The sequence below is a fragment of the Dendroctonus ponderosae genome, unplaced genomic scaffold, assembly GCF_020466585.1.
Source record: "Dendroctonus ponderosae isolate FM_Combo_2020 unplaced genomic scaffold, Dpon_F_20191213v2 Dpon_F_20191213_7, whole genome shotgun sequence".
Lineage (NCBI taxonomy): Eukaryota > Metazoa > Arthropoda > Insecta > Coleoptera > Curculionidae > Dendroctonus > Dendroctonus ponderosae.
Window position 1 is genome coordinate 10,909,252 of NW_026018916.1, and position 20,280 is coordinate 10,929,531.

The 20,280-nt window shown below is 33.9% G+C and overlaps 3 protein-coding genes across 4 annotated transcripts in view; 1 reads left to right on the forward strand and 2 right to left on the reverse strand.

The window, feature by feature from the left end:
• Positions 1–10,721, reverse strand: part of LOC109543138 — a 21,246-nt gene extending 10,525 nt beyond the window's left edge. The window contains exons 1-22 of the mRNA XM_048668289.1: positions 10,473–10,721; positions 6,496–6,603; positions 5,185–5,263; positions 5,000–5,120; positions 4,725–4,942; positions 4,573–4,669; positions 4,357–4,512; positions 4,157–4,302; positions 3,801–4,100; positions 3,594–3,723; positions 3,418–3,540; positions 3,132–3,355; positions 2,868–3,069; positions 1,717–1,935; positions 1,480–1,661; positions 1,284–1,415; positions 981–1,228; positions 746–892; positions 536–654; positions 369–480; positions 183–314; positions 7–120 (exon numbers count right to left, since the gene is read on the reverse strand). Coding sequence (XP_048524246.1) covers positions 7–120; positions 183–314; positions 369–480; positions 536–654; positions 746–892; positions 981–1,228; positions 1,284–1,415; positions 1,480–1,661; positions 1,717–1,935; positions 2,868–3,069; positions 3,132–3,355; positions 3,418–3,540; positions 3,594–3,723; positions 3,801–4,100; positions 4,157–4,302; positions 4,357–4,512; positions 4,573–4,669; positions 4,725–4,942; positions 5,000–5,120; positions 5,185–5,263; positions 6,496–6,593 — 3,299 coding nt within the window. The 5' untranslated portion in view covers positions 6,594–6,603; positions 10,473–10,721. The remainder of the gene's footprint in view (positions 1–6; positions 121–182; positions 315–368; positions 481–535; positions 655–745; positions 893–980; positions 1,229–1,283; positions 1,416–1,479; positions 1,662–1,716; positions 1,936–2,867; positions 3,070–3,131; positions 3,356–3,417; positions 3,541–3,593; positions 3,724–3,800; positions 4,101–4,156; positions 4,303–4,356; positions 4,513–4,572; positions 4,670–4,724; positions 4,943–4,999; positions 5,121–5,184; positions 5,264–6,495; positions 6,604–10,472) is intronic.
• Positions 10,722–12,358: 1,637 nt separating this feature from the next.
• Positions 12,359–16,818, forward strand: LOC109543142 (zinc finger protein ZFAT-like). Of its 2 annotated transcripts, XM_048668435.1 has the most exons (6): positions 12,359–12,568; positions 12,624–12,850; positions 13,421–13,476; positions 13,572–13,797; positions 13,854–14,012; positions 14,121–16,818. In XM_048668435.1, the coding sequence occupies exons 2-6, from the start codon at positions 12,646–12,648 to the stop codon at positions 14,423–14,425; spliced, it is 951 nt and encodes a 316-aa protein (XP_048524392.1). In that variant the 5' UTR covers positions 12,359–12,568; positions 12,624–12,645; the 3' UTR covers positions 14,426–16,818. The 2 variants fall into 2 exon arrangements, with proteins under 2 accessions (XP_048524392.1, XP_019768257.2); XM_019912698.2 differs by having other exon boundaries at positions 12,359–12,850.
• The window catches only part of LOC109543139 (A disintegrin and metalloproteinase with thrombospondin motifs 7), a 49,052-nt gene continuing 44,472 nt past the window's right edge, over positions 15,701–20,280 (reverse strand). The window contains exons 13-17 of the mRNA XM_048668430.1: positions 19,799–20,049; positions 18,065–18,182; positions 17,569–17,704; positions 17,275–17,480; positions 15,701–17,077 (exon numbers count right to left, since the gene is read on the reverse strand). Of these exons, the coding sequence (XP_048524387.1) occupies positions 16,931–17,077; positions 17,275–17,480; positions 17,569–17,704; positions 18,065–18,182; positions 19,799–20,049 (858 nt within the window). The 3' untranslated portion in view covers positions 15,701–16,930. The remainder of the gene's footprint in view (positions 17,078–17,274; positions 17,481–17,568; positions 17,705–18,064; positions 18,183–19,798; positions 20,050–20,280) is intronic.

Consider the following 20,280-nt stretch of genomic DNA (forward strand, 5'->3'; position numbering starts at 1 on the left):
GAGAGCAAAGTAGAGAACAAGTTTTCGGCTGTTAAAATTTCGAATCCGTCGTCGTCGTCTTCTTCTCCTGAGCTAACAGAGTCGTTATGTTCGAGTGCTGCCTTTTTCGGTCTTATTCTCCTAAACAGAAAAAAAATTGCTGGTCAATACCAAAACCTTCGACCTCGGATTATTGGTCTCACCTAAGTCGATGCATGTGATGGAAATTATCTTTCTTCGAGTCTTCATTGTCGCTGTCTTTACCGAAAGAGGTGTGCCTGTGCAAGCTCGCAAATGGAGATTCATCCTCCGAATCTCTATCGCTAAGAAGTGAGCTATAAAAAATAAATTCAATTAGAAATATAGTTATAAAAAATGCGATGACTTACTTCAACCTTCTGGCTCCTCTTCCAAATTTAGACTTGCTTCTATTCGTCATCGTACTAGTAGTGCTTGCAGTGTCGCTGGGTTCCACACTTCCAGCTCGAGGCGTTACATATCCTTATAAAATAAGTTTTAAAATCACGACCCCAAGGAATATTCACGTTTTATTCACCTCCACCCTCAACAGCAATCGGAATAATGTATTCTCTTGCCGACTTTTTAATCGGTTCTCCTGTTGAAGTTGTTTCAGAATCGGAGTCCTGAGTAGATTGCCTTGAGAGACTATTTGATCTAGAAGGAATATTAAATTTCATTTAATAACATTTTTTAAATCAAGTGAACTATTCTTATATTTTTTTTTCAAAAGCAAACCAATACTCGCCTTTGAGAAATGTTTGATTTCTGCGTTTGGAAGGGACGTGGCATTGGCGGTTTAGCAGGTGGTGACTGAACTGATTCTCTTCCATTTTCGATTTTTTCGAATGCTATAGGTATAATTCTTTCTTTGGATGATCGATCATCCACACCCCTGAAATGATGACGCCAAAATATAATGAACATTGTTTTTGAAAGTCCCTCGTTTTCAAAAATATTGAACGTTAGCATTCGAAACGTACCTCAAATCTACAGGAGATACAGGCCCACTAACAGGAACTACAACCTCACTTCTAATCTGCGTTGGACTTTCCACGTTGTGAGCAACTTCAGTCCTGAATTCCATTTGAGCTGGTTTTGGTGCTGGATAATTAATTTGAATTTGAGCTTTAGTGGTTTTTCTTCTTGGCAAGGTAGCGCTTTTCAGAGTTATTTCTGCATTACTTGTTTGAGGCTCATCTGCACAGGGCTGGATCGGTTCTTCTTTTACCTAAAGTAGACAAAACATTTTTTCCCGCTTTTACCAGATTTGTAATTAATCATACTTGTTTTGCTTCGTTGGTAGGCAATTTCTTTTCATAACACGGTCTTATAAATGGCTTAGGTCCCATGGTTTGAATGGGAGGACTTAGCGGGGCGATTGTTCCAATGTTACCAGAAGCTGAGCGACCGCCAACCTATAAAATTTTTAATTTTTCAGTCACATTGTGATGTAAAGGAAACTTATAATTAGCAGCTTACACCAAATGGCACTGGAGGTTTTCTCATCATGGATGGTCGTGATTTAGACTTTCGAGTCCCTTCTTGATCTAATGCATTCGAAATAATATTTACCGCATTCTTAACTTTATCCTTTCTACCGTCTTCAGTCTTTGGAGTTTCCTGCTTAGGCACTTCTTGCTCAATTGCAATGGGTTCTGCAACTAAAAAATGGCATTGTTATGGATATTTAAACGAATCTTTATTTTGGTTTAGCACCTTTTTGGCTTTTAGCATCGTTCTTCTTAGATTCTTGAGCACTAGTCACAACCTTGTTAGCAGTTTTGTCCGCCGGAGATTCAACTTTTTCATCTTCAGATTTCTGCTTGTCGATTAGGGTTCTTTTTGGCACCACTGTGGATTTGAGTTTCACCGGAGTTGCAGATGTTAGACTGGATTTTCTTTCAAATTCTTTTTTAAACCCATCAACGGAAACCCCTAAAAAAAGGTAATCACATACGGGATAATGCAAAATGTGAAATGTTAATATACTGATCAACGCCACTAACTACATGTTTCGTAGACCTAGATTTGAGCCACAATGCTAATCAACACTAGAATTATCTATTTCTGTGCATTAGGTATTTATAAAAAGCAACGTACTTTAAAAAATCAGTGTAGATTTTCATATTAGCTGTTCACACTTCAGATTACGCAATTTTTTCGATGGTGCAGATTTGCCTTTTCATATTATTACAAATATTAGTTCAAATATACAACTTCAAATCTAATGAAAATATTTTGCTTTTTTAATTTGGCTGATGGATAGTGTTAAAAGCTAAATTACACAATAAAATGCGAACATGATGCGTGAAGCAGAAAACCACATTTGCCACGTACCTTGTTGTGAAACCATGCTGTCTATGAAACAGAAAATAATAGATCAAAAAAATAAAATAAAGTAGGCCGTTAATGTTAAACTGAACGATAATAGGAGAAGGTTAGCTACACTGGATATACTAGCATAGTAGTCTATTTGTGGTATGAATATCTAAATAATTTTAAATTGTAAAATGTATTTTGAGCTACCTAAAATAGGCATATATAAATACTGCTTTGAAAACGTTGGTAACCGGTTTCAAAGAACTAATTTATTACTTCTAGTGCGAGTTACACCATCAAGTTCACACAGAACCTGCCTAGTAAGCAGCAGTTCCCACAGAAACCGCTGACTAGGTTCCGCCGTACATAAATTCCTGATTAACTATAAAACTGAGACAATTCACTATGTTAACGCTTTTTTCCACAAAACTCTGTCGATGATAGAACGTCTGTAAAGTTATTTTAAATAAATTGTTTTTAAAAAATAGTTTATCTATAAAATAAACATATTTTGCGCCTGTCTACATATAGCTCTCGTAATGTCCTACCTGGTATTAAAATTTTTTTTGGTTTTTCAATGGGAGAAGGTTTGGCCTCTGTAGGACTTATCAGACTCTGAAACTTTTCTGCAGCCTCAAATATCCGTGACTTCCGTCGTTCTGTTGGTTTAGCCGGCACTTCAGGCTTATCTTGCTTGCTGGCAGTCGTTTTCTTTGCTTGATTCGATACTGAAGTGCCATTTTCTTTAATCTGAAAAATAGGCACCAACACGAGTGTTAAAACTAGGACCACAACATTGTTGTAGTTTTTACTTGGGGTTTCTCAGTTTCCTTTTCTTTAATAGGTTGCTGTTTAGCACTCTCCTCCGTCGCTGTCCGTTTTTCGTTTTCAATTTTATCTGTCAAAACATTATTTTTCAATACAGTTTTCTTGACCGGTTTTTCGTCGGTTTTAGTTGATTTTACACCTTTGCTGGGTACTTCTGCCTTATTTTCTTTGTCTACTATATTTTCTTGGCTTGGTATTTCGTTTATACCTAATCAAATTAGTAATATATGGATTATTAAACAGTCAATTAACCTTGCGAATTAAGCTTGCCTTCTAAGGTTTTCGTTGGAATAATAGATGGTGTTCTTTTTACTTTGGAAACCGTAGGCGATTTCTTTGGAGTAGTATTTTGCTTTCCTTCAACTTCCTCCATAATTTCTTGGCAAGCAGCACCTGAAAAACCAATTCAAGATCATTGGATTTCATGAATCTTCCATTAAACTGACCCTCTATATATGGATCTACATCCATTTCTCTATCCTTTGTTATGGTCTGTGTTAAGGATTTATTGAGCGGCGGTAATTCAGCCATGCTCGCGTCTTCCTGGGAAACGTCTTCTTGAATAGCTCCATGTAACTTAAATTTTAATTACGGTTATTTTCAACTCTTATTGCTCGGGTACTGGTAACTTTGTGAAAACGAACTGTATTTACCGTTATATCTGCAACAGTATTCTCTTTGATTATCTTGTCTCGACGCCTATCTAAATTGATTCTATCAGTGCTGACAGTGCTTTCCAGCTTTCTCTTTGGAGTGAACTTCTCCTCGTTGATCAAATCTATTATTCGCCGTTCAGGGTTGGTGAGCTCCATTAAACTGCCCACACTTTGCGATCGGGTGGGCGCTACAGATTCTGACTTAATTTCTTCCGTTACATCACCAGTGACAACCAGTTTTTCACTCTCCAATTGAGGAGCCGGAGGCGCCAAAGATAACAATACATCCAATCGCACCTACAAAGGAACATTTTCAGTTTTTCTGTGCACTTTTATTTCAACGTTTCACTCACGGGAGTTTGGTTGGCTAATTCTTCACTAATATCTAGACAATTGACATCGTATGTTTCGTTCACCCACCAATGAGAACAAATTTTTTCTATATCTGCCCTCTTTTTTGGGTTCACTGTTAACATGTCACGAACTAACGGAGAAGCAGCTGCAAGTGAAGAAAGTTGGGTATTTAAATGTTTAGAAAGGGCCCTGTACTTACGACTAGGTTTGGAAGGTTCATAATAATCGCCTTGAGAAATTTGTTTTACCAGTCTTTTGAAATTACTGCCATCAAAGGGCATAGCACCATAAACTAAAGTGTACAGTAGAACTCCTAAGGACCAACAATCCACTTCTGGTCCATGATATGGAGTACCTAAAAATCATTGAAAAGAATAATGATATTTTGTTTTAATGGAGGATGTATTGATCAGACCTTTAACTATTTCGGGTGACGCATATAGCGGTGATCCACAGAAAGTATGGAGCAATCTTTGATCGTCAAAAACGTTGGAAAGGCCGAAATCAGCAATCTAGAAAATCGCTAATTCAAAACTCTGGTCTGAGGGCAAATTCTGGTGATTGTACCTTTGCGTTATTATTTTCATCCAGCAGGATGTTTTCCAACTTTAAATCTCTATGACATATTTTGTGTTTATGACAATAGTAACAGGCCGTAGCTATTTGCCGGAATATCCTACGAGCTTCGTCCTCCTGTAGTACCTTTCTTTCGGAAAGGTAATCGTAGAGTTCACCGCCAGCTGCGTACTCCATAACTAGCACCATTTTTTCTCTATTTTCAAAAACTACAAAAATTTCCAATGAAAGCTCATTGCTAGGAGTGAATGGAACTGAATGCGTACCTTCGTAAATATGTATAATGTTTGGGTGCTGTACTGAAGACATTATTTGAATTTCTCGCCTAATCCTAATTAGATCTGCATCTGATTCGATTTTTGATTTTTTTATTGTCTTAATAGCTACCTGTAGTGGTCACAGAAAATATAATTAGTAACAAATTACTTTGTAATGTTAGCGTCATTTGTACCTCTTGTCCAGTCTCTTTGTTGATACCTAGCTGCACTTTTCCAAATGTTCCCTGACCGAGTTTTTTGATAATATCAAACCTAACAAAAAACAATGGTTTATCGCAAGAATTTCGGCCTTTTTAATACAGTTTATGTGTAGTGAAGGAATGTTCTAAACTAAATCAGATTGGGTCGGTTATATCAGGAAATATTGAAAAGGTTTTTAATTTTTACGCAGATTTCGAAGTGATAGTTTTTTTGTCAATTTAATTTTTTAATTTATCTTTTTAGGTGAGTAATAATATTGGCATTTTTTAAGATCTCTTCTCGCTCTCTCTTTTGTCTTAAGTTTTGTCACATTTGTAAGGCACTTATATACAACTTTTATATTTACGCATTTTTGTTGCCGTCAGTCGTTTTACGTTTCACAATCAGTCTTAAATACAGTTTCAAATCAACTCACAAAATCTGCAAACGTTTCTTTTCTGCAATTAACATGCAACATCCCTTTTCTTTGATATACATCAGACCAAAATTGATCCTTTAGTAAAAATTACTTTCCAGTTTCCAAAATACATCTGTTTAGATTGGGTGAATACGTTCATTTTTAAATGTAAAAAAATCTAAAATTTCATCTAGAATTTTTAGTGAAAAGAAAACAAATTTTTGCAGTAGTCTCCAGATTGAAAGTAATTTTCTAGGGAACTCTAGTAAGGTCATGAATAACAAACATCATAATTACAAGCTCTTCATGTACTAGAAAACGAGAAGTATTATTTAATTTGGCGACTATTTCATAAACAATAAATACATCAAATGCGTCATCGTGTGATCCCAAAAACTAAAATTAGCGAAATGTCCGAAAATAAATTGGTACCACAAAGTAGGTGAGATATTTGAAAGGTTCTGACCCAAAAAAAACTTCTAATTTAGAAAACGTAGAAAATAGTTGATTTATGATGTTGGAGACAATTCAGACATGAAGCATTGAAATATTGTGTAAATGTTATCTCATTATCCACTTATGACTCTCTGCACTATTGTTTGGCAAAAATCTAGTTAAATTTTCAGAATGAAGTCATTCAATTCGTAAGCATTGCACATAGTTATTCTGATTTAAAAACAAGATAAATGGAAACATTTTAAACTATTCGTTGGCAGTAATCAATTTGCTTAGTAGTTTAAATTGTCGGAAACTAAATAAAATTTTAAATTAAACTTTTTGAGTTAAAACATTCCTGTAAACAAGTACGTAAGGAGCAGCCATAGAAACTTGGAGCACTATTAATTGGGATTAAATAAAATATTTTGACTTTTTTAAACCCACTTACCGTTGCCTTAACTTCTTCTTGTGATTGTGTTGTTTTACTCCTCCAGTGTTTTCAATACCACTCATGATGCTGTTCACGGCAGCCTCTTCCACCCCCATTTCGAATTATCTGAAAAATATGAGTAGATCTCTAAGAACTTTTGAAAATGAAAAATAGAATATCAAACATGTTTTTGAGCATCGACCTACATTTGGTTCAATCGAATTGAATAACAAAGCGCCTTGGGCAAGAACAGGTAAGCAATCTGTATAAAAATGCTTATTCTTTGTTCTTAAAGTGCGACACATTTCGCCAAATGCGTCGTTTACAAATAGGTATATACAGCATGGATGTATTTTAACTTGCATGAATCCCTATTTATAATGGAAGAAACACTCGATTGAGATCCCCTTTATAACTGAAAAAGTACTGGGAAGTAATAACTTGAGTTATGATTTTTAAACAGAAAATTGCATAAGATTTTGCAAGCCTAAAAGCTTTATAGTTTACACAATTTAAGCATATCAGATCGCCAAAAATTACTAAGATGATTTTGTCTTTTCGAGTGTTTTATAGTAACTTTCTGGTTCTTGCTGTTGCCTCTAATTTCCCGTTACTCAACTGAAAAACGCAAACATTAAATATTCAGGGCGAATAATCTTTTCGAAAGTGTCATCATACCTGTGTGCCATTGAAAAAAAAAACATTTCAAAGGCTAATGTCAGACTTAAACTATCGGGCGGCTATTTATAGCGGCCGTTCGTTCGTACTTGAGAATACTTTTCGTTATTTTTATTTGACGCTAGATTAAAATTAAAGATTACTGAATGTATTCGTCTGGTTGTCGATAGTGCAATGAAACATGAAGGTCCCATTTACTGTCTTCTAAAATAATCACCATCACATCCTAAAAGCAGCAAGTTTCCTTCGGTGAAACTTGATTATATAACAATTTGAAAATTACAATGGCGTTTCTAATCAATGGGAATTTATAAAGAAAATTGCGATTAATTTTAATTAAAACAAACAATTATGGACAAGCGATTAACCGAGGTTGGAATTAGAGCGCTTCAGTAAATCGACCCAGTGAAGTTAATTTAATTACAAATATTCCATGCTCAACGGATAACACATAACAAATATTACCGGTTTAACTTAAAAAGTTGGTTCTAAATCTGATCCAAATAGATGTAGATGAACATAAAGTAAATATTAATCTCGATGTTAGCGGTTGCCCAAAAATATATCAGCTAGGCGTTAATTGATTAAACAGGATTGAAACGACACTCCTTGTGCAACCTAGGGCCAGTTTGCGTAAACATCAGCCAATATACAGGATTAATATTTGCTTATATTAGAAACGTATTCTTCTGCTGCTTAGTAAGTATTATCATTCAATTTATCACCATTGGGCTATTACTAGGTCTAAGTCGACTTTTATTCGTTCCGAAGTTGCAGACCTCCACACTTATAACAATAAACACGTTTAAATCGAATGTATCTCATGTGTAAGAAGTATTTACTACCTATGGAATCTTTCTCAAATGCCCGACTCCTGGTTAATTACACGGAAGAAACAGTCATTATTTTAAAGTGAAAGATAATTGTATTCAATGATGCCTTTCAATGCTTAAAAACTATGCCTGATAATATAAAATTGATATGAAAAGAATATAAAATTGCTGATTAATAAATCATCAAATCGAATGACTTCATGTTAATTCATATTCCATTACCTAATTACAACAATGAAGAGCACATATAATCAATTTAGTAGATCCATTCAGAAATGAACAATTAAGAAAATAAATTAGTCAGTTGGTGCATGCTTGCAGATGAAAATCGAACCATATTGAATAACGGCTGCTCTACTGACTTCCATTCTCTCATGCACAATAGATAATATAATATATTATTATATTGCCATACAATATTACAATTCATTGTTTCCTGCATCTGAACATAGCTTGAAAACTGAACCTGGCTTGGTAGAAACCAACCAACAAAAAAGGGTCAACGATTTTTTCTATCGACTTGAAGTATTCCTCGCTTCCTTGCCATGAAAGTGGCGTGGCTTGAGGCATTTTGAGTGTTTTCTGGTATTGCACAAATGTAAGTTTTTCAATGCCTATATTGAAGAATCAAGCCATTGTGTTTATAATAGCGGAAATAACGTAAGTTAGCGTTCAAAATCCCGAGAAAACAATCCAGAATAAGCGACAATTTTCGGTTATTTCGGATCAAAAGGGTCGAGAGTGTTTTGTGTCTCAGCTATTTCGCTTTCTCACTTCTTAACGATCACAATGGTATACAGTTTGAGTCATTTTGAGTGAGATTCGTAAAGAAGTGGAAAACGTTCGATTTTCGTCGTTGATATCGTCGATCAAAGATCAACACCACTCAAAATGGGCAAACATTTTTTAACCACACTTGAGGCATTTCGAGCAATTTGTGTTTTGCAACCATCTAACATTCCGGTGAAAAATCCAGTTTTTTGCGTGTGTGTATTTTGAGCTTCATGAAGCTTTCAACCTAAGAAGCATCTCTCTTTCACGTCCTGATCTTAAGCTCAACAAATGAATATATTGCGATTTTTGTAATGCGAGTTTTTAGTTAGTTAGAGATTAACATATTCTTACTTATTTTTTCTGCACAAATTAAGAGAAAACTATCAGTACATTACTTAATGGAACACTCTCGTGAAACAAATATAAAGTAACTAGTAGTGTATAAATTTGCTGCTGCACGACCGTGAGTGCGTTTTTATGAAGATAAGTATGTTACTCGTGCCAGTGAAAGAACTAGATAATCGTGTATATTAAAAGTTATAGTAATACTTCAATAGCTATAAAAATTATTGGTTGAATGAATTTTTTAAATTTAATTACACACTTAATATTAGTTTATTGAGTTGCTTGTTGGCCTTCGATCTACGCAGGAATTTTTAATAGAGCCTAGTGGACAGTTCGTTCCAATCAGTAGGTAGTGTGTGTGGAAGAGTTTTAGAAACTATTCGGAAACATTAACATTAATAACTTACAGCAATTAAGTAAATATATGGTTTGATATTAAAGGGCAAACAGAAAAGTGACCCTTAGCAGATGGTTAATTGTAGATCTAAAATTTCGAGTTTTGAATATTCTATAAATAAAAAGAAAACACCACAATACTTGGTTGGTTGACTCATACAGTTTACTACATAAGAGCACCAAAGTCATTCAACTACTAACCAAATGGGTGAATTATCAAACTTGAAATACTTACAAAGTTAAAATCCATGTCAAGATCACAATTCGTTGAATTTCATGAGTCATATTTTCACGGAAAGGTAAATTCATAACATAACACAGATTTCCATTTACTATGATAGATAAAAATTCTACAACATCCTGTCGTTGAACAGTATAGAGTGTAGGACCATTTGCTTAGCAGATACTGTAGGTAGATAATGGAACCCACATATCAGTGAAACATAATGAACAGATGGAAGTTTGAAGGCTAAGAATAGTTACATTTAGGGCAACCTTTACCAATTTGCGTTCAAGTAAAAACTTTCATTCTCTGTACATACACCTGGCTAGTTTCTATAAATGGTAACTTTTATACGCGTCACAACCGAATTAAATTCTACTTAGCTGGAAGTCAATACCCACAAACTAATTAAATATCATAAATCCCACATGAGATTGGGGATCTGTGGGCGGAGACCTATTTTCTGGACTTCGAAAATAGAATGAAAATTTTTGAAGACTATTGTATCGATAACAATTCAGTAATGAAAATACTACAAGAAATTATGCTCTATTGTGCCAGTTGGAATCGTACAGTGTAGGAAAAGTCTGTCGAAATGGAAATGTCTCCTAACCTAAATATAAATCAAAATTTTTAAATATAGATTTCCCTCACGATCTACGTCGACGGGTTTGTTGACAGAATTAGAAAAATTCGATAAACATTTAGAAACTTATTAACAAACGATACCTAAGTGAGAAACTTACCAAAACTATAAATAAGTAGGTGACAGTGGAATCCACCCAAAAGGGACAATTTTGTGCTATAAACACACCAAATAAATTGAATTGCCGAACTAAACTATATCCAACACTGTTCCAGAGATTAAAACTGTTTTTTACCGTTGTTTCCACCTCACATTACTCGCGATAAACACGAAAAACCGAAGTTTTCGCGTAGAAACTCGCAGTAGACTGTACTACAATCGCCATGTTTCTTTACTCTCGTTTAAAAATAATCCACGACCCGCGACATTGGTATTGGAATGTGAATTTTTTTATTTTTCAATATGCGCAACTTTCTCAGTTTTTTACACAATTTTCATATTTATTAAGCGAAGAAAAAATATAATATTTGCACATTATTTTAAATAATATTAGTTAATATTTCGAGTACGGTAAATGTATGTTTTCAAATACTTACGATAGTTTCTAATTAGTCTATTTAAACAGAAATTAATTCACTTTATTGTTAATTTTAAAATTCCTCCAAAAATCTTTCTATTAAGCAACTACACATTCAAATTTCAGCGCTTTTTAGTACATTTTACATAAATATTTGGCAACGTTGTCAAATGAGCTGTGATTTTATTTTCTTTAATTTTTTTTCCTTTCCTATTTTACAAATATAAGTGCTTTTTTAATTAACAGCTCACTATAAATAATATATTATTAACATATAGAATTGGCTGTATTATTAAAATATCATTACACGAATAATTAAAAATACAAAAATCACTTATTTGTTGCTATAAATACAAACATATTTTAGTGTGATCAAATAATATATTTTTAGCAAATTAATAATTCATTGTTAATAAATCAGACAATAAATAAACAATTAACTTTTGTCTTGATTCTGCATGACGTCATCTAAGAGCAACGTTTCTTTCTTGACTGACTTGACTTCATATCACGACAGCTTAATTAGCAATCAATCAGCAAATTTATAATGCAAAATATATGGGACATGTAACTTTATATAAAAATATCTTTAATTAGAAATACCTGATAAACCAGCCTATAAATAAAGGTGAAAGGCTAATTACTTACTTTCTTCATTCAAGTTTGCATTGGTGAAGAATTAAGCTAAAGACAAGAGAGTCTTCTTTCACCACAGATAACCTCTGTGGTCTGTGTCTTTCACTCTTCACCTTCACCCACAGATTATCAAACTATTTAGATTGGCAATTCTCGCGATTTCTGCAAACCGCATTCAGTCGCGCCGCCAGCGATGCGGGCTGGTGATTAAACCGCCAAATTCAAATGTTATTCAAAGTAATTTATCATTAAAAACGCCCGCGAGATTTTCAAACAGAACCAAAAAAGTTAGTACGAGCCATTTCAACAAACTGATTTTTTGCCTTTTTATATCAATGTTTGTAGGCTGCAAGCACCCAAATGTTACAAAATAGGTACATTTAAGCCATCCGGGGCGTTAGCTTGGGCTTTCAGCTAACTACCTACCTAATTTGGGTAAAACTGCTTTGTAAAAGCTTACAAAGCTGCGTTTTCACTTCTTTGCAACCCGCCATAGATGAAGAACGCATGAAGTCATCGCCAACGGAACATTAAAACGGCATTTTGCAACAAAATAATGTAAGGAATAAGTCAGAATAAAACACGTGTATCAAAACCTTTGAATATAAAACTAAGTTAGTTTTATATTCAAAGATCAAAACAACTTTATGTTCTGTTTAATCTATGAACTGATTGGCAATATTGACATAGCTGACTGACGGTGAGCATCACTTGTCGACACGCGCTGTCGCCAAATCTCCAAAATTGTCGATGCCAGCGCTCCTGGAGGCGCGGGCACGCGTAACACGGAACTCAGGAGTGCTGAGAGTGAAACAGGCCCTGCCTTCTCGTCTTTATCTATGGCCTTCACCTTCAGTCATCTTTGTGTTTATTACTTGTGATTGTCAGTTATATTTATTGTTTATTTTTAAAATCGTGAGAACACGGTATATCGATTTCTTCAAAATATTTTTAGTTGTGTGGAAGTTTATTAGTCCCTTCCGTTCCTGCCTGATGCAGTTTGACTATTGAAGGAGATACAAAATCTGTAACCAACTATTCGAGTTTAGTATTCAAGTTTTTTCGTATTTACCTAAAAATCAGATAAATTACGCTTAGGTGAAAGATAGTTTAAACTGCAATGGAAACTGTTACTGCCGCAAGTAGTGATAAACAGAAATCCGAAATTTTCCAATGCAAAATATGTCCCTACAACAGTCTGAGAAAGCCCTATTTGGATAAACACATGGAGCAAAAGCATGGATTTGCCAAAGTAAAATCTGAAACTTCATCGCCGACCGCAAAGAAAAGAAAATCGAAAGTAGATAAGAAAGGAAAAACTAAAAGTAAGTCATAAGTAAACTTTACATTAGGGCAGCATTATATTTATCATTTCAAACACTTCAGGCTAGCAATACTGATACTTTTGCCGTCAGTGATGTGTTGAACTTTTGGCGCATTTTCCTACACTTCTTTGTTCACATTTAATTGCAAAATCTGTGTTAACGAAACGATACCAAATTGCAGTCGACTACGACCTAATAACTCAAAAATCGGCGATGGTATAAACATTGGCTGCAAAAGCCTTAACATTTTCATTTAAATCATTATTTAGCTCAATAAATTTTTTTTATTATATTCCGCTGATACATGTTTTCCAAAGGTGCATATCCTGAAAATCTTTTTTTATTGTGTTATTAGCGATTTACTCAATATCAATTGTTTTCAAACTCATTTTATCCATTTTGCTGTTTCAATTCTTTTAGCTCGCCTCTTAAAAGATCTACTCTTACGTTGCTACTGCTGCTGAAACAGGTTCACAAAAATGTTAACCTAGCGAAGAACATATTTTATTATTGCTATTTTAATGACTTTCTAATTTGATTTTTTTATACCCTTTCCATTGAAACTATTAGAGAGCTGTGCAGAGACAGATAATGAAACAGACGAAAGTGCCAAAGTGGAGGAAAAGGCAAGTGCTTTTACGAATTAGAAAACATCAAATATGAAATAGGTCTTATTGCGGTGAATTAACTAAAGAAGTTGAGATGATACTCTTGTATGTAGGAAGTGTATCAGTGCACTCAATGCGATTTCAAAACCACAGAAGTTGAAGACTTGCATAGTCATGAAAGCACCCATAAAACATTGGAGCTGTACAAATGCTCTGACTGTGACTATGCATCTAGAAATAAACGGAATATGAGAACGCACGTGAAAATTCATGTTGACCGGATTAATATGGAGAAATTTGAGTGCAAATTCTGCGACTCATTTAGCACTACTAACAAAAGTATGAGCAATGAAGTACCTACATGCATATCATTTGTTGATATTATTTTTTGGTAGATTCTCTATATAAACATGTAAGTTTGAATCATAAGGACACGATGAAAATGTATGAGTGTGATGTTTGCCCTTATGCCACCCCATATAAAGCTCATTTAGGATCGCATCGAAAGACCCATATGGACCCTACAGAGCTTCCGATATATCATTGCGAAATATGTAAGTTATTTGTGTAAAACAATCAGCGTATCATTTGTAGCATTTATTTTAAATTCCTGACTTTACATGGTGCCAAGAATAGTTTGAATGTTCAATGTAAAATTGCAGGTGATTTTGAAACTCGTTATTCAGCAACCATCCAAAGGCATGTGAATAAACATAAAGAAAGAAATGAAACTGGCGATGCCGAATTAATAGTGAAGGAGATCGATGGTGTTTCGCAAACTGTATGGTTCTGCTGCGATTTGTGCGAATTTCGAACAAAGGATCAGCGATATGTAATTCTTCATAAGAAAGTGCATGCTCGTGCAGATGAGATTAATCGGAAAGGCGAGGAAATTGTTTTTGGGAAACCTGAAGGTAGCGGTAGTAGTAGTTCGACTCTGGATAATGTAACTGAGAAAAGCAGCTGAAACCGAGATATCTGAACTCGTTCAAATAAACGTTACACAGTCAAATTTGTTCTAACTTTGGAACTGCATAAATTCTGATTGTTTCAAGGGATTTGGTTTCTGTGTGAAGCATTAGTAAGCCCCATGTGTTTTATGTTAGTCGATGTTTTGGTAAAAATTGAGCACCTCTGGAAAATTTTCAACAATGGCAAATTAAAAAAAGCAAAATTTCGCAAAGTTTGTGCTAATAGTTGGACAGGTTTTTTTGGGATCTCAACACCAAACGTTTAAAGAAAAAGCAAATCGCCCGAAACTGTTTTCAATTTTTTCGGCCATCTGGTCTATGTATAGGGTAGGCCCAAAAAATCACCTTTTTGGTTTTACCGCGTTAAATTTTCTATTCTTAGTCCGAATTTAACGATCCAGAGCTGGTGTTGAAGCTTAAACTTCGTAGACGATTTAAGACAAAAATTCAATACTGCACAAAATTTACCCATATCAAAATTGCGCCCGGAATCTGTGATTTTGGAAGACTTTGTAAGTTTACTTCCAAATATTTCGTTCGTTCATGCAACAGGATTTTGATTCAAGAGAAAAATATTATCACTGCAAAACCAAAAAGTTATTTTGTTTAAAGACCTTTCTGTAAATAAACGATATGATCGAAAAATTCAGAAACGTTTCTCGAGATATGAGCTCTATCTTAATGCTTGTAGTCTGGAGATACAGAAATAGTTTTTTAACTCAAAACACGCCAAACTTTAACTAATTTTGCATTGCTTCATTTGCCATCTTGTAGAAACTTTATCTGGCGCATTAATTATTTTCAAAACCACGCACCAACTGAAAAAGAATTGAACTAAATAACTCTCCAAATAGAAGTCAATTTGCTCTCGTATCCAATTCCAAAGTTAAAATTTGTCAATGTAACGTTGATTTTGTCGAGAAGTTTATATGAAAAAGCTCGATAATATCGGAAGTGAACAGGGTGGTTACAATTGAACTGCTTTAACCGAAAACGGCTGATTCGTGACTAAATCGCACAAAGTTGTTTAAGCCTAATAAGAAACGTTTAATCGCCTAAATTGAACACTGTTCCATTCAATTCTGTTTGAACTGATGAAGCAAGACGTTTTTTGCGTCAATTAGTCTCGTTTTTCAAATATTTTTTATTGTGCCTTTTAGAAGAGCTTTGTTCAAGCTTGTTAATTTTATAGAAATATATATTAATACATGTTTGAGCATAAAAGTCATCACAAAAAGCGCTACATGTCCCGAATTTCTATACAAATAAAGAATGTTTAATATTTTTTTGTGGTTTTTGAAGGATATATAGAAGTACGCACTAGAGGTGCAACATCAGTAGAAATAATTGAATAAGAGCTTGTTTAATAACACATTTTTATTTTAAAAAAAATGTTCTTCTTGCTACATCGGGCATCTACGATAAAACGATAAAATGTCCTATACCTCAGTGGGCGTGACAACATTGAGGTGCCTGCTCTATAACTGTTTCTCAAAAATAAAGGTTTTTATCGTAAAATAAGCCGATTTTACTCTATCTAGTCAGGAAATTGGTGATCTCTGTTAAATCGGTCCAATTGTGCCCGTCCTGTCTATTAAAAAAAGTATTTTGCTACTAGAGCATTAATAGGACTATCGCTCTGATTGGTAGTTTACAATTCCAAATTTAACCATATGGAATTATTTTACTAATGAAATAATATATATAATACAATTGCACATCAGAGAAGCTTTGATTGCTGGATGTTTTACAATCAACAGCAATTACTATGAACATTCTATAAATTATTTGATGGGCACGGCTGGGACCATCGAACTTCAGGTTTCTTGCCTGCAGGTGATTGACAAGACCACCACGCCTTCTTTTATATTTAATTATTAGATTTAGTTGGTTTGTTACCGAAAAAAAGTTAACATTTTTAATCCGTATTACAAAACTTTATTATCAGACTAGTTGAATTTATATATTCCTGTCATGTAATATTGATGAACTTGATTCTTTTTGTAAACAAAATAATTAACAATCCCGATTAAACCTACAGAAGAATAGAGTAAATATTAGCTGTACAGTGACAGCAGCTTATTTAACTATGTTAGTTATAAAGCATTTTTATTACGGGATTTTGAGAGAATAATCTAAGTGTAATAAAACGTGTAGGTGGAAATAACAATGTGCAATTTATCTAAACTAAAATGAAGTTTTTTTATTGATTATTTTGCGTATCATGTGGATCTACGTAGCGAGTTTTGCACATACAACTATACAAATAAATTACAGTTCAACGATATCAAAATATCTAAATAAGTATTAATTACCAATACAATACATATTATAAATACGTAAAAAAAATTAGTTGATAACATGACCAAATACACAGTATTGCAATCCATAATGTAGTTATTAATTATTTTTAAAGCGCACGTTACTCCCAATCATTTTGCGATGGGAAAACTAAATTTCGAGCCTTTGCGAATCGGATTCAGTAATATTTTTATGTGTTGTTATCTTTCATAAGCAGCGCATGGTAATAACTTCTTGCAAGGTTCATATTCGTGGGGCTTCGCTCCTCTGTCGCAATACTGGTCTTGAAGAGCCATTTCTTGCCCATCCATGCACATCACATTTCTTCTTCTCATAGGTTTTTTACCCTGTAATTAAAATAACACTGCAGTTTAGACACACAAAAATAATTTAGTGTTTTTATATTGATCCGTACTTACTAAATGCATTAATTTTAGTGCTGAAAATGTTTTTGCCTTTGGAATATTGTCTGAAGGTCTATTTTAACTACTATATTTTAGCAGAATTTACAAATAGTGGTTAAACTAAATTATCAAATGCGTACCCCATCATAACAAGTGCTAGGGCAGGTTTGCCAAGGTCCGACCCACCATTTGTAAGGACAGGGATCGTCATTACAAGTTCTAACCATTTTTTCGGGTTTAGTCATGTCCAGGCACATTTCTTCAGCTACAATGTTCGGTCCTTCCAGATCGGCAGCGACAGGGGACACAGTGCTTTCTTGGCATAATGGTTTCGAGTATTGCGTTCCTGAAAATCACATTTTACAAGTAATTTTTTTAATTAATTTAAATTTTAATGAACACAGTTTTTTCTCCACTTTTTCTAATTACAGTACCTCCTCCACATGTAGCTGAACATTGAGACCATTCCTCCATAATCCATTCATATTTCACTTGTTTAGTAACTTCGGGTTTCCAAATTGAATATTTCCAAGTGACTCCTGGATTGTACACTTTGCCCCTGAAGAAAATCTGAGGAAAATATGACGCATTGGATCATTTGCATGCCAGTTTTTAAGACTTGAAGCAAAAATAGCAATACATGGTAATCGAGGTTTAAATATTTATAGAACTACTTGCCATGATTGCAGGTGGGTGATTGTTTTGGGAAATAAGTATGTGGGCGGAACTGTCCTTTTTAATGCACTTATCTTTGAATTACAGAGAAAAATGTAAGTAGCCCGTACATTTATGAAAAATTGAGATAATTTTTACCGAAAACACCCTGCGATTCGCCTATTTTCAATCTGAAGTGTTTGTAAAATCAAATAATAGGTAAAAAAGCTCTGAAACCATTGTAACTAATATTCTTATTATGCGTAAAACCCTTACCGAAACTAGGATTGGTTCATGTATGGGTCCAGGAATTCGAATTTTTTCCAAATTGTGTTCTCTTTCATAGAGCGCTTGGGCGCCAGCAACATTATATTCTCCTGGAAGTGTTATATGCCTAAAAAAGTTCTTTATCATCTATCTTTTACCTGGGAAGAAACTTTTACGTAGCACGATCATACAAACGCATTACTTTCTTGATATTTTGGTTGGTATGGCTTTTTCTCAGTCTTTGATGTTATACATATTCAGTTAGCACATGCAGTGATGTAATGATTATTCATATCTGTCCTTTCAATTTCAAAGGTCACTAATAATATATTTAACAACACGTTTTATGAAATAGCATACAAATAGAATTGTGCGTAAAAGTCCAGGGCAAAGATTGAAAACATCAAAGCTCTTCTTAACAGAATAGTCGCCAAAATGTCGCGAATTATTTACTGCAGCAAGACAGCAAAAGTGTACAAGGGAACATTCTGGATCAGTACCATTGTAAACCTTTTGGCCTATTTTGCCATATTTACCTCAAAAAGCTCTCAATAGTAAGATTTAATAAAGTAAAACTTTTTATTATATTATATGTTTTCAGAAATATCTATATGAATAGTTTTATTTAATTGGGATTGGGGCAGGTATTATTAATTAATAAAAGTTGCTATACCTGTTCCTCTGGATAAGTATTGAATCAATGTTTATACGTCCAATTAAATTGAAAACAAAAAACAACAAGATATTGTTTCAGAATAGTGACAAATTAAAAAATTTTGTTAAACTACAAAATAATTGTTAATTTGATTAAAACCTAAAAAGCAATATCTAAAGTGTTTGCCTTGCCGTTCGCTAAAATAATTAATTCGGTAAGTTTTGAATAGAGGAAAACGAGCCATTTATAATGAATTTTTAATAGAGAAACTCGGATTAATCGCTCCCGAGATGAATTTTATTACATGCACGTTGGTTGTTATAAAGGAATTATAAAATATCAAAAAAATTTTGAACTAAAATGTAAAGCTTACGTTTTCGAATAATGAGACCAAAAACAGAAAATATGGAATAATGCTTTTTCGTCGCTATTTGTAAGCTGTAACGAAAGCTTTGATAGATTATACATTCAATTGTTGTTTAATGTTGCCGCAACAAAAGCTCATTGGAAGTTGGTGATTAAAACTATCTCATATTGTGCCGTATTCACTTTCTTTAGTGTTTGTCCATTTTTTCGATTAGTTTTTTTGTCTTGTTAAGCTTTTTCGTGAAAAAGAAATATGCAAAATCAAGCTATACATTGTAAACTCCAGATTGGAAATAATCTGGGGAACTCAGCAGCTCCAACTTGACTGTTGTTTGTGGCACAAATTGTGCTTTTACTTTATGATATCGACTGAAAGTGAAAAATGGAACTGCGTGAGACAAAATCGACGAATAAATAACTAGCAAATAAGTTGCTCGTTGTTCAAACTTGATCTATTCCTCAAAAAAGGTTTTTCGAAGACGTTTTAAACCAAAAACGAGTTTCTTCTGTAAACAAACTCGGATATATTATGAATAGATTTTGTATTAGAGATTTTTACAATTGTAATTCAAGTACGTTGCAAAACTTGAAAATATTCTTGCGGTAGGAGTCAGTTCCTGATCGTGAAACGTGATGATTTGAAGACAAAGAAAATATTTTATTTATACTATTCTCGTGATGATAAAACACAACTTGATAAACGTACTAAAGAAATTTGTTACCTTTTCCCATTTAAGTAGTACTTTTTCTCCACTGCATTTTCTAGCCCAATATAATTCTCAGACTGATCGTTTTCAGCCACAAAAATGTTTCGGGCCCCACTCGGAATTACCACTATTTCTCTATATCCTGTTACTCCACTTTGTTTCTTGTACTCTCCTTGTATTATGTCGCATTTAGTTCCATCGCCCTGACAGATTCCACATTCGTCTTCTTCGGAAGTGGAATCCACAACCCAATCACATCCAACTTTCTGAAAAAAAACTGGCTTCTAAGTAACAATACACCGCGTATGCAAACACTTATAATTAAATGAAGTGAACAATTTATTATATTAAGATATTCTTCGGTAAGTCCATAACCAGAAATGCAGCTGTAGCTAAGCTCATTACAAAAGGATATAATTTTATTAAATATTTTTATTTTTGTCGCCCGTTAGAACATGTTCCAGACACAGCACATGTTAATTTAAAATAATGCGAAT

Excerpts from the sequence above, each read along its gene's own strand:
- LOC109543142 (XM_019912698.2), top strand. The coding sequence starts at position 12,646 with ATGGAAACTGTTACTGCCGCAAGTAGTGATAAACAGAAATCCGAAATT. Across the intron at positions 13,477-13,571 it reads GTGCCAAAGTGGAGGAAAAG|GAAGTGTATCAGTGCACTCA; the intron begins GCAAGTGCTTTT and ends TCTTGTATGTAG. Across the intron at positions 14,013-14,120 it reads GATATATCATTGCGAAATAT|GTGATTTTGAAACTCGTTAT; the intron begins GTAAGTTATTTG and ends GTAAAATTGCAG.